Below are 13,086 nucleotides of genomic sequence, written 5' to 3' on the forward strand. Positions count from 1 at the left end.
AAAGAGGTCAGTGCCCCTGACTCGTCAGGTATTGCATGTTTTATTATTATTATTATTTTTTGCATTTTTCTGAAGCTGGAAACAGGGAGAGACAGTCAGACAGACTCCCGCATGTGCCCCACCGAGATCCACCTGGCACGCCCACCATGGGGCGATGCTCTGCCCATCCTGGGCGTCGCCATGTTGCGACCAGAGCCACTCTAGCGCCTGAGGCAGAGGCCACAGAGCCATCCCCAGCGCCCGGACCATCTTTACTCCAGTGGAGCCTTGGCTGCGGGAGGGGAAGAGAGAGACAGAGTGGAAGGTGCGGCGGAGGGGTAGAGAAGCAAATGGGTGCTTCTCCTGTGTGCCCTGGCCGGGAATCGAACCCGGGTCCTCCGCACGTTAGGCCGACACTCTACCGCTGAGCCAACCGGCCAGAGCAGGTATTGCATGTTTTAAAAATTCTTGTGGCACATCGGTTGAAAAGCAATGCTTTACATGATAGGATTTAAGGATTTAAGCTCATTTCTAAAAAGCGTTTTCTTTTTGCCTATCTTCATTTTCTAGTTTTTATTTTTTTATTACAATCATACATTTCCTGTAAAATGAAAAAATGGTGAAAAGAACACAAGAGCAAGTAGTGAAAACCTGGTACCATCAGTCTCAAAATAAGAGCCAACACCAAAAGAAAGCAGTATGGAAGAGAGTCGTTTCCCTCACCCCCACCCCAACCCCCAGGGGTCAAGTGTAGGCAGAGGGTAAAGCGACTTTAGTCTGAACACGCAGCAGCAGTGGACAGCCTGTCTCCTGGAATGGGCAAGAGCAGGAGCAGTCACCCACCCACTTGCCTGCATACTGCGAGAGTGGGATCTCTGCCATGCAGCCAGTCACCAAGGCGGCTGTTAGCGTGAACGCCCCGCAACGGCAGTGGGCCGGGCCCGCAGAGGAACGGCTTGTCCGCTTGCCTCCTGTCCCAGAGGAAGTCGAGCTCAAGAACTAATTAATGAAGTTTGGAGAACACCAGACAGCTCTAGGGCTGGTGGAATAATCAATGCCGACTGCCAACAATGCCACCCCCACCCCCCACCCCCAATGCCAGGCGAGCGGCCCAGCCTGTCTGTTCCCACGGAGCTGGTAAACTCCGCAGGGGACAGGAAGCATTCCTACGTGGGGTCTCTGCGAAGCATTCAGGTTGTTGTCGTTGGGGAGCGGACAGGGAGAGGGGGCAGCTTTGGGTTGAGTCTCCGGAGGGGAGGTGGCGAAGGGGTCCCTGGAGAGCTGCATCCGCAGGGCGGGGTGCTGAGAGCACACAGACACTCTCACACAGAACAGGCAGCCACTGTCTGGCGGGGACGCGCTGTGCTCCCACCGCCCGCCGGCCCCAGCGGCCCCAGCCACCTCCTGGCCCGACGCCGAGCTAGGAAGGGGCATGCCCACCACAGGGTGGAGAGAAGGCGGGAAGGAGTCCGGGCTTGTGTGTAAGCGGGGAGAGGAGGTGGCTGTGGGAGCAGAGGGGTGTGTTTTCTTGGTGCCCCGCCCGTGCGCACAAGTTCCCTTGGAGGGAGGTCGTGGCATGGGGGCAGTCGGGCAGATAGAGGGAAGGTAGTAAGCGGTCTGATCGTCCCATCAACATAGGTGCACGCAACTTGAGTGAGCCTCTCCCAGAGACCCTAGGCCTTGCTTGAGGTCCCTTCAATTGAGAAAATAAGGAAATAGCAGCAGTGCCTTCCCCCACTCCCCATCTAATGCTGGGTTTGCTTGCCAGTGTCCATGGCGCCCCCCCTAGCCCCCCCCCCCCCCGAAAGTCATCCCTGCGTTCCACCCATGAGCTTGCTTTGCCCTGGGTATAGAACCCAGCTGGGTGGGAATTAGGCTACTGCTGGGCCAGAGCAGATCACCGGTAGCTGTATGCTCAGGCTGAAGGCATAATGCTCCTGGCACTAAGAATCAGGAGTAGAAACCTGGGTGGGTCAATCTCCTCCTTGCCCCAGACCCTCACTGCTGCCCCTACAGAGGCTTCAAGGAGGCCCCAAGAGCTATCGGTACCAGGCTAGCCTTGCCCCTCACTTCACCCCCCCCCCCAATTAGTGGTCTTTTGATGGCTGCATCTGGCTCGCAGACAAATCTTTAATAAAAATAATAATAACGTTAAACATATAAAACGTTCTCATGTATTACAATCCATTCATTTCCTACCGCTCATGTTCATGGTTGCGGGTGGCTGGAGCCAATCACAGCTGTCCACTGGGACAACACCAAATTTTTATTGGATAATGCGTAATGTACACAAGTCGTTGTATGGCTCTCACGGAATTACATTTTAAACTAGGTGGCGTTCATGGCTCTCTCAGCCAAAAAGGTTCCCGACCCCTGCTTTGGAGGCATGTCTGGAACCACACCATGTCTGCAGGCACACATTCTCCATGAAGCTGGTGAAGGTGAAGCTTCAGGGTCCCCCATTTGCAAGGCTCTGGTCCTGATTTTTCATTTGTGATTTTGTATTGACTTGCTTGAGGAGTGCCTTCCTTCTCGGGATTTATGAGCTTAGGGCCGCTCAAAGCTGATTATATTTCCTGTGTCCCCTCCAGCACTTAGCACGGGATGAGAGTGGATGAATGGCAGGGGAGTGAGCAGATAGAAAGGGAGAGTCAACAGAGGGACAGAGGCAGAGGTGGCCTGCCTGGAGGCGAGCAAGGGAGAACACTCACCCTGAAGAAGGGGGCAGATCTTCCTCCAAGCTGTGACACTTCCTTGGCTGGTGTACTGCCCCAATGCCACCTCCAGGAAGAACACTGGGATGCCACAGGTGAAGAAGAAGATGAAGTAGGGGATGAAGAAGGCTCCTACAGAGGAGAGGGAGGAAGAAGCTGAGCCATTCAGCCTTAGCCTCTCCCAGAGACCTGTATTCTAGCCCCCAGGTCCTTCACCTCCCTCCTCACCCCTCCCAGGGGCACAAGTGGCCTCCTCCTGTCTGTGCCCAGGGACAGGCAGAACTTTTCCAGTCTGAACCTTCCTTGGGACAAGAAAGATCTTTGAAGAAAATTTCAGTGGAAATCCTAATGTATGTGCTATTTATTTGCTCAGTGTGCTTCAAAAATTTAGTCAATTTATTATTTTTGGAACAAAAACGTGTGTTCTGTATAATTTGATATGCTTATTAAATTATCAAGTTTGTTACATTTTAGAGAAAAACAAACAAAAACACCTTGGAAATATTATTTTCCCTCTAATAATTTTCAAAGGGATTTTTCCCCCTCTACCAGGCCCTGATCTGAACTGGGCTGTCAGCAGAGAAGGCCTTTCCTCCGCTCAGCCCAGCTGCTGGGGCTGTGGTGTCAGCCAGCCGGTGATCAGGCACTGACCCACAGCCCTGACAGGAGGCAGGGCCTAAAAGACACCCAGCAAATTACATACAGATGAAATTCTTGGCACCCCTAAGCCCACAGTACCCTCTTCAGTCACAAAGACATATATATACACCTAACCTCCGAAATATACCCATGGATGGATGATTATCACACAATAATAACACTTAGCACTTATCTGTTGCTTATTGTGTGTCAGACACGGTTCTAAACATTTTACCTCACACAACTAAGTCCTCACACAACAATCTCCAGTGCGGTAGGTACTGCTGGTGTGTCCATTATACAGATGAGGAAACTGAGGCCACTTTAAAGATTCAAAAAAACTGAGACACAGATGAGGAAACTGAGGCACAAATCCAAGTGCCTGATCTTGAGTCTGTGCTCTTAACTACTACGTTATAATGTCTCTCAAGTAATCCATATTGTTTTGTAAAAAAAATAGAAAGTACAAAGAGAAAGGAAAAAGCATTACACATCCTTCCAATTTCTTATAAGCACACAGACATATGTATTTCTTTTTTGGAAAAAATGAGAACCTACTATGTATTTCTTGAGAACCATTTTAAAATGTATATTATGGCCTGACCAGGCAGTGGCGCAGTGGATAGAGCGTCGGACTGGGATGCAGAAGGAACCAGGTTCGAGACCCCAAGGTCACCAGCTTGAGCTCGGGCTCATCGGGCTTGAGCAAAATGCTCACCAGCTTGGACCCAAGGTCGCTGGCTCGAGCAAGGGGTTACTCGGTCTGCTGAAGGCCCGCGGTCAAGGCACATATGAGAAAGCAATCAATGAACAACTAAGGTGTTGCAACGAAAAACTGATGATTGATGCTTCTCATCTCTCTGCGTTTCTATCTGTCTGTCCCTGTCTATCCCTCTCTCTGACTCTCTCTCTGTCCCTGGAGATTAAAAAAAAATAAAATGTATATTATGAACTTCTTTTGATATCAATAAATACATCGCTATGTCACCCTTTTTCTAGCGGCACAGTAGTCCACCTTAGGCATCTGTCCTAGTTTATTTGGCTAGCGCCTCCTTTGGCCTTTTCTGTTGTTTCCTGAGAAAGCTGTCGTGATGCAGGCCATCGTCCACATCCTTGTGCACTTGCTAATTTGCTCTTCAGTATAAATTTCCAGTACAAGCATTGGTGGGTCAGGCAGCATACGTTTTTTTCTTTTTGCCTTTTTTTGTGGTAAAATTTGTTATATAAATTTTACCATTTCAATCATTTTTAAGTATACACTTCAGTGGCATACTTAAGTACATTCACACTATTGTACAACCATCACTGCTATCCATCTCCAGAACTTTCTCATCTTCCTAAACTGAAACTTTGTATCCATCAAACACTAACCCTCCCCCCGCATTCTCTCTCTCCCCAGCCCCTGGTAACCACTATTTTTTCTCTCTCTGAATTTGCCTATTCTAGGCACCTCACACGAAAGGAATAATACAGTACTTATCCTTTTGAGACTGAAGAGTTCACTTAGCATAATGTCTTCAAGATTCAACCATGTTGTAGCTTGTGTCAGAGAGTCCTTCCTATTTCAGACTGAATAATGTTCCCATGTATATATAGACCACATATTTTTATCCATTTATCCATGGACAAACATTTGGGCTCTTTCCACCTTCCAGTATGAACATTGTTAAGATCTTTGACGTGCATTTCCTAATTGCCCTTCAAAACTTGTGTACCAATCTACATTCCCAACCACAACATGCAAGAAGGATTTGTGAGTCTTCTAGACCCTAGGGAGCCATGGCCAGCCAGGAACCCTCCCCCAAGTCCTGAGGTCCTTTTTAACAGCGTATTTGCCTTTTCATCCGGAGTCACACTAGAACCTCAGTAAACAGCGGGCTAATCAACACCACTGACTGTCTGGTTCTGTGGCTCAAATGGTTAGAGGGACCCGGCTGGAGGCAGTGCTCAGGAGAAGGGATGTGGTCATGGGACTCCTCAGAGGGCATTTTATAGGAAGACTGTGGAGGCACATGACCTCAAAACTCCTTCCCACTGGCTGTGTGGTGATCCTTCCCCTCTAGTAAAGGAAATGGCTTCAGTTCTATCCCTGAAATGCAGAATTCTGTCTCACACAGAATGCGGTGACCTCAGGAGGCCTGGAGTTGGGCCTGCCTCAGGTTGATTCCACCCACAGGGAGCAGCAATAGGCCTGGGCGTTTGGGGTCAGTGAGAGAAGGTTGAGTATGGTTAGACTATAGGGGTGTCCTCCATCCTTGGCTTTCTCCCTGGATTCCCAACACGTGATCACTGCAAATGCCCTCCCTCCAGTGAGCTTCTCAGAACCCTTGCTTTGGGAGCTGAGCCTGGCTCACAGTTTCCTTGGCACCTGCCCAGGCCATGGCACAGGCAGTCTGTGATGCCCACAGGGATCTGTGCACACAGGGTGACCAGGGGCCTGTATAAACTCTCCACCCTGCCCCGCCCTGTGCCAACGTATGCCCCCTACCTCTGCACAGCACTGTCTCCTGAACCACTGACAGTCAAGAAACTCAGAATTTCATAAAACTCTCTTTTGGAATAGTTTCTTGAGATCAATCTACTTTGGTGACTCCCTGCTTTGTCATAACCAAAGACATCATTAGACCAATAACTTTATTATTTTCTCATCCTTTTTGAAAGATTTTTTCTCTACAAAGCTATGTATTAAATCACTAATTGATAATTAGTTAATTGACAATTTTAATTCATTATTAATAATTAATTTTTAATTAATAGATTAGTAAAAACTGTTTTTAACTGCTCATCAAGGCTATGGTCAGCTTGAGATGAGCTATATTACCACAGTGAGTTAGTATAATTCTAGCCTAAAGCAAAAATAACATTTGAGTCAGTTTGTGAAGTTGTATTCCCACATCTATTAAGTTATCTAGAGAAGAAAATGAATCCCTGGACCTTCATTACTACCTCTCTAGAGCCCCAAAGGCCAGTGGTCCCAGATGGAGACCCCCGAGCTCACTTAGCCTCTCGTGTTAATGATGAAGGAAATATCTCTTTCCCAAGTAGTTAGGTTGGGACAGTGCTGAGAACACAGGTGACAGAGATGCATACAGTGAATTTGTCTGGTCCTTCCATTTCCCAGATGACAGGCTCAGCCCAGTGTCACTGCATGCTGTCCCAGGAGCTTGTCTCTCCACCTAGCCCCACAGCCAGCACAGAGGTCACAGCCCTAGCTGCAGCCACCAAGCAGGAGAGGCAGCGTAGACACAGACACCTGGGCCTGCATCCTCCCTTCTTTTCAAATGACAGGGCCAGATGCATGTGGTGATGTGGGACCAATAAGCCTGGCATTTGGGGCGCACTGCTACTGTCCAGCTCTGTGGTTCTGGGAAAATCGATAAACTGTGACCCTCCGTGTCCTCATCTATGGAATGAGGGCTCAGCCTAGATCATATTTAGTTCTGACTCTGACATCCTATATCTCCATGAGACTGTGGCCTGGGACAAAGAAGTAAGTCACCACCCCAATCCCATCTCCCTGCTTCCCCTCATCTCTGGGTCAGCATTAGTCCCCCACTCCCAGTCTTGGCTCCAAAGCCCAGACATGCCCAGGAAATCCCACTTCTATTTTTATGGAGTCATTGGTTCAAGCAGTGTGTAATAATAACTCTAAGTTTTAAAACACAGAACAAGATACATGGTAGAGACACAGTAATAACTTGTCAAGTAAATATAAATAGTGTTTAGAAGGATTTTCTAAACAACAGTTATCTTTAAATGGGAATTGTTTTTTAACCTTCTGGAATGTTTCTAATGTTCAGTATAAATATATATTATTTCTGCAAGAAGAATGCAGGCATTTCAAAAGGCAAGAATGGATCTTGCCAGTTACAAATAAATTTGTAGAAATATGAAACATTCCAAATAGGCAATTCCATGGCCACAGAAAGTAGGTTAGCAGTTGGCAAGGGCTGGTGGGGAAAGAGAATGACAGCTATGGTTAACATGATGGCACTTTTGGGGAGGATGATGAAAATGTCCTGAAATCAGTGGTGGCGATGGTTGCACAGCTCTGTGAATACACTAAAAGCCTTTTCATTGTACACTTAAAAAGATTATTCTGGCCCCTCCCTACCATGCTGCATCTCATTTTTACTAGTAGTGCTGAAAAATAATAAAAGTGTGTTTCTTTAATTAAAAAGTCATAGCTAGACAAGATAGTATCTTTTCTCTGATCAAAATTCCTCGGGGGTTCTCATCTCACTGAGCAGATCCTACAAGGTCTATGCCACTCTTCCCTGTTTGGAATGTCCTTCACCTAGTACTCATCCATAACAGTCATTCTGTTACCTCCTTCCTTACTCAGATGTCACCTCCTCAGTGAAACCTTTCCTGGCCCTTATTTTACGTTACAAACCCTCTGCCTGCTCCCCATGACCCAGCATCCCCTGTTCCTCTTCCTGGCTTTGCTTCTCACCACTTCACTCATCACCACGTGACATAGCACCTGTTTTGCTTATTTGTCTGTAATCTGCCACCCTTCGCTAGAATACAACATGTGGAACATGTTCTGTTTTGTGTCTAGAACAGTGTCTGGCACATGCTGCGCCCACAGTAGTGTTAATTGAATAAATGAATGAATCCTGTCAACAACTGACATTTATACAGAGCAATGAAGGAGCTTATTAAAAATTCCAATTCCCATGCCCTGCTGTTGCCTCATTTAATCTTCACTGTAGTCCTCTGGGGTATCATTGCCATTTCACAGAAGGGGACCCTAAGGCCAGTGGTGGAGCTAGAACTCGAGCTCAAGTCCTCCAACTCCATTCCAGCCTCCTTCCGTTTTACCACAATGCCCAGGCAGGAGGCACCCACGTAGGCACCACCTGGCTATCAGGGCACAGCTCTCCCCACCACGCCTACCTCAAAATGAACTCACCACCTCCATTTTTGTAGCAGAGATAGGGAAACCTCCAGACATTGCCCAGCCCAATGATCTCCCCGGCCACTGACAGCACAAACTCCATCTTGTTGGTCCATTGGCCCCGATCCTTCACCTGGTCCTCGCCTTCCTGATCCAACTTCTCTCCCTCCTCAGGGACCCAAGAGACTACAGGAGGCCCATCTTCATGGACTGCCACTTTTCTCTCCATAGCGTCGTAGTGGATCCGGGGACTGCTGAGCTGGGAGCAAGGCAGGACGGTGAGAGGCACAGACCGATGGGAGGTACAGGGATGAGTGGTGTACCCCAACACCTACCCACTATCCCCACTTTCTCCATCCCAACCTTTCATTATTGTTGGAATATTGCTTTAATAGTGAGTTATTTTCTGAAGCTCTCAATGACATTTACACTTAAAGTTGTACTTTGCTCTCATGACTCGGAGAGCAAATAAGGGCCAAATCTTAGCTTGCTCATCTTGCAGATGGGAAAATCCAGGCCCGGAGAGATGAAGTGACTTGCCTAAAACCATTTAGGACTATATTAAAACCCAGGCTTGGGGGCTTTTATTCCAAGTCCCTTTTGATCTTTATAGCCAGCCACCTGTCTGTCCCAGTTCCTCAGCCTCCAGCTTCCAGGCCTGAAGGATCAAAGGCTGTCAGGGACGAGAGGAGGTCAAAGGGCAGGTGTGGCCCGGTGACTGCGTGGTCCTCCCCCGGCCAGCTCTGTGCTCATCTCTGTGCCAGGATGATCGACCAACTCAGGGTAAACATGGGAGCCAGTTAGCTCGAGACATCTGATTGGGAGGCAAGGGGAAGGTGGGGCGTCTGAACAAGGCTAGGTGAGGACTAGGATTGGTGCCAGGGCCAGTCTAGGTCTTCACGGGAACCCTGTTCCTCTGTCCTGAGAACTACAGTGGAGCCCTGGTAATAGAAAGGGTTACCAGAGCAATTCTCGCCTGGGCCATGATCTTCCCACATCAATGCGGGCCCTTCAAGGGAGACCCAGAAGAGCTGACATTGTGGCAGGTCTCTGCCTTTCCCTACTCCTGGCCCCTCAAACAGCCCAAAGCTTCCTGGACTTCCAGGAAAATGACGTGGGCCACTCAGTTTTACTTTGCCCTCCCGCTGTCTGTTTGTCAACTGCCACAAAACAGATGGCTGTACCCTGGTGTTATATTGAAACATCACTGCTTGCCTTCCCCTGTCCCCCTCACCCCACAATGTCCCTGAGACTACTTCTTCTGCTTCTGTTTCTAGTCAGCTGCCAGGAGGAGGTACCCAGGCTGCAGAGGGAAGAACCCACCCACAGCCCTCGCCTGCGAAGGAAGGTGTTGGGGCACACAGTGACTCGGAGTCACCAACTGTTGCATGCTCCTCCAGGCCTCTAGAGAAACACAAGGGACCCTTTTTATTAAAAGAAGAGTCTGTGTTTATTTGTTGGTCCTTTTAACCCAGGCAACAGCCCAAGCCCAAGTTGGTGAGAAAGGTGTGGCAGGAGCCATTTGAGGTTATGGAAATTTTTGAAGGTGACTTGAAGGTGGCAGGTAATCCCAGGAATGGCAAAGCATGTCAGGGTGAAATTCCGATATTGGCACCTACTCAGAGGCTGCTAGTACAAGCTCAGCCCAGGAGGGAAGATGGGGAGAGGGGCCCCCGGTGGAAATCAGAAGCCCTCAGCCTCTGCTATAATGGAAGAAGAGTAGAAGAAGGGAACAGCCCCAGGTTCAGAGTAAGCAGAAGACCTCAGGGGCCTTGAGAACCAGAACCTCAGGTTGAAAGAATAGGGTTCTTTAGCTCCAGGGGAAAAGTTGGTCACACCTAAATTAACTGTGGACGCTGCTATAGAACTGGGGCTGGGCACTCCGAGGAGTAGCCCCTGAGTCATTATCAAACAAATGAGTGGAAGGATAAATGAATGAATAAACTAAAAAACATTGATGAAAATAGCACCAGACAGAAACCCAAGTTCTAGTCCAGATCTAGCTGATAATAGTAACCAAAATTAACATTTGAGTAAACACTTTCCTAAAAACATGCACATCTTTATATACATTATTAAATTTTATCTTCATAAAAATCTTTTTAGTAGGTATTACTATTAACTCCATTTTATAAATGAGGAAATGCTCAAAGAAATTGAGAACAAGACCTGACATCTAGCAGATGCTCAGTAAAAGATGTTTTTGGTTTTTTGGGGGGGAATGGTTTGAATAAACTTACCAATACAGTAAGTGGTGAAGCTGAGTCTCTAATTTGCTGGGTGACCTTAGACAAATCACACCTCCTCTCTGGGCTTTAAGTCTCCCTGGAAGAGAGAACAGCTCCTGCTCAACAAGGGTGTAGGGAGGGCAGGGGATAAAAATCAGATCCATAAAAGACAAGGAGAGATTATTGCCTTTGATTGCCAAGCCATAGAGTAGCTCAGCTCAGGGTGAGCCCAAGCACAAGAGTCGCCAAGGCAATGGTCAGGGGGCAAGCCTTACTGTTCCAAGCCCAAGAACAGCTATTTCAGGACCAAGCTGCCCTCAACGGTTGGAGGTAGGGAAACAGAATAAATGAAGGCAGAACTAGAGGAGAGTTTGGGATCAAGAAGCAGCCTCAGAGCCCAGTTTGGGCACAGGATTTGAGTTGCATCACAGATGTGATGGAGAGAGACGAGAACATGAACTGATGAACTGATACTAATGTGGCATATATATATATATGTTTAAAAGGTTATTGGAAGGACTTAGGCTTAAGAATGAAAAACTGGAACAACAGAATGAAAGCAAGGGCATGTGAAAAGGAAAGGTGGCCTGGGGCCATGGTAAGTGGGGGCAGGGAGAGCAGGCTTAAATTGTAGCAAGCGGGATCCAAGTTAGACTCAGGGAAGAAATGTCCAGGAAGATGTTAGGCATAAAAATAAGCTCTCCTTTTTGGGTTACTTTTAGCCACAAGGACCCTCCTGCCACCCTCACCCTGCCCCCATTGTGCCTTCCAGAGCAGCCTGTTTGCTAGGAATAAACAACAGTGTTATCCACAATCAAGATGACTTCCACAGATCTCCCCCTCCCGAGAACCCCCCCTAGCGCTGTTACCTTTCCAGTCCCAATTCCCCAGGCTGCCCACCTCCTCTGCTAAGGTGGGGCAGGGTCCCAGGGGCATGCATCGGACCTCACCATACCTCAGTGCCTTCTAGAAACAAAGACACCAACAGCCACCCTAGGCTGAGTGCTGCCCATCAAGGAAATAATCAAGAGGCTAGCAAGCTCCAAATAAACTTTTGTAGGAGGCAGGCATGTGGCCGGAGTGCTGGCCGGGGTCTAGCCCAGCAGCAGACAAGTGCAGAAATGCTACTCCCCACAGACTGCTGGGGCCTCGGCTCAGCCGATATCTCAGGCCAGCACAGGACACCCCAGCTCCTGCTCCAGCCCACACCCACATCCACATACCAGTTTCTGTTTCCATACACACACTGGTGCCAATCCCGTCACGTCCTTTTGCACACACATACCTGTGTGCATGGCACCAAAATCTGGCTCCCATCTCGTCCTTCATACCCTGGGGGCTGCCTGGCTTGGCTGGTGGCCACCTGTGCCTTCCGTCAGCCCCTCGGTACCCCGTTCAGGCACCAGTATGCCCATGCCTTCCCTGAGCCAGGCTGCTTGCTTCTGCTCTGCTGGTAGGGGAAGGGCAGGGACCCCTCACTTGCAGTCACTAACTGCAGTAATTGCAGACCATGGGCCTTCAGGAATGGCCGAGCTTTCTCCTGTCTGCTCTTCCTCCCACACAGCTGGTCACTGTCTGCTGCCCTCTCCTTCTCAGTCAGCTGATCACCCTCTTTCACCCACTCCCTGTGGCTTTCCTGCTCCCCAGGCTTCCACTTGAGCATGCGGATGCTGTGAACGGTGAGGGGGAGCCGGGACACCCCTTGTCCTAGGGCTCCGGGACATCAGACTTTGCCCTGGCTCCAGTGCACTGCACCACAGACACACACACTCCAAGTCTTGCCTCTGGGGCCTCACACCCCAGCCCCTCCGATGACCCTCCCAGGACAGGAAGAACAGATCCAGCCCTCCACCTCCTGCTCACCTTAGCCCCCAGTCCGGTTCCTGCGGTCAGCTCAACGCCATGCCTTGGGTCCCCAAGACAGCCCCAGGGAAGCCACTACAGGAATGCTCAGAGACACAGGACCTGAAAGGAAAACTGTCCTCCACCCCTACTCCTTATCCTGTTCTCTCAGCTCAGAATCCCATCCAAGCCGTTGTTCGGGGGCTCCTGGATGGAAAGCGACTGGTGTGTGTGAGTGTGTATGTGTATGAGTGTACTGGGAAGTGAAGAGGCAGAGAAACACCACAAGCAGCAGGAGGGATTGAGGTCAAAAGTTTGTGAACCAGGATTACAACATCTAACCTCAGTAAGTCAAGTCCTCTATCCCCAGTTCCCCACCCCCACTCCCTCCCTCTGTAGCCCCTCCTGCCCTCCTAGTGGCACTGTCCCAAAAGGACCCCTCCAAGCGGGGCTCGGAGACTCCTGCCTGACCTTATCTCCCCTCTTTTCTCCTTGCCCTTTCCCTGTCCCCCTTCTCACCTTGCCCCTCTGGGTGCCAGAACTGGCTCCTTCCACGGGATGAGATGGGGACAGACAGGAGAGGACAGCCCTCTCTCACCAGAGCAGGAGGATGGAGCCACCAACTCTCGGGCTGGAAACTGAGAACCTCAGAAGGAGAGCTGTCCTCAGTGACAGAGTGCGGGAGGAGGGTGAATCACACGCTGGACTTTTCCACCAAGTACCTGCCCTCTGTGGTTTCAAGGCAGGCTCTGGACCTCCACAACCAGTCTCCTCCTTGGGA

The 13,086-nt window shown here is 49.3% G+C and overlaps 1 protein-coding gene and 1 non-coding gene across 6 annotated transcripts in view; both read right to left on the reverse strand.

Moving 5' to 3' along the window:
- Positions 1 to 12,859, reverse strand: part of SLC6A12 (solute carrier family 6 member 12) — a 29,611-nt gene extending 16,752 nt beyond the window's left edge. Inside the window, exons 1-4 of one of the 5 annotated variants that reach the window (XM_066369544.1) lie at positions 12,825 to 12,859; positions 10,472 to 10,560; positions 8,251 to 8,489; positions 2,691 to 2,825 (exon numbers count right to left, since the gene is read on the reverse strand). In XM_066369544.1, coding sequence (XP_066225641.1) covers positions 2,691 to 2,825; positions 8,251 to 8,464 — 349 coding nt within the window. In that variant the 5' untranslated portion in view covers positions 8,465 to 8,489; positions 10,472 to 10,560; positions 12,825 to 12,859. Of the gene's footprint in view, positions 1 to 2,690; positions 2,826 to 8,250; positions 8,490 to 10,471; positions 10,561 to 11,418; positions 11,577 to 11,686; positions 11,725 to 11,748; positions 12,127 to 12,326; positions 12,584 to 12,824 lie in introns of those variants that run through there. The other 4 variants (XM_066369539.1, XM_066369541.1, XM_066369543.1 and 1 more) reach the window with 4 other exon arrangements.
- TRNAV-AAC (transfer RNA valine (anticodon AAC)) lies at positions 348 to 423 on the reverse strand. The gene has a single exon. It is a non-coding gene; the product is annotated as a tRNA-Val (tRNA).
- Positions 12,860 to 13,086: the final 227 nt, after the last annotated feature.

Source organism: Saccopteryx leptura, chromosome 2 (genome assembly GCF_036850995.1).
Source record: "Saccopteryx leptura isolate mSacLep1 chromosome 2, mSacLep1_pri_phased_curated, whole genome shotgun sequence".
Classification (NCBI taxonomy): domain Eukaryota; kingdom Metazoa; phylum Chordata; class Mammalia; order Chiroptera; family Emballonuridae; genus Saccopteryx; species Saccopteryx leptura.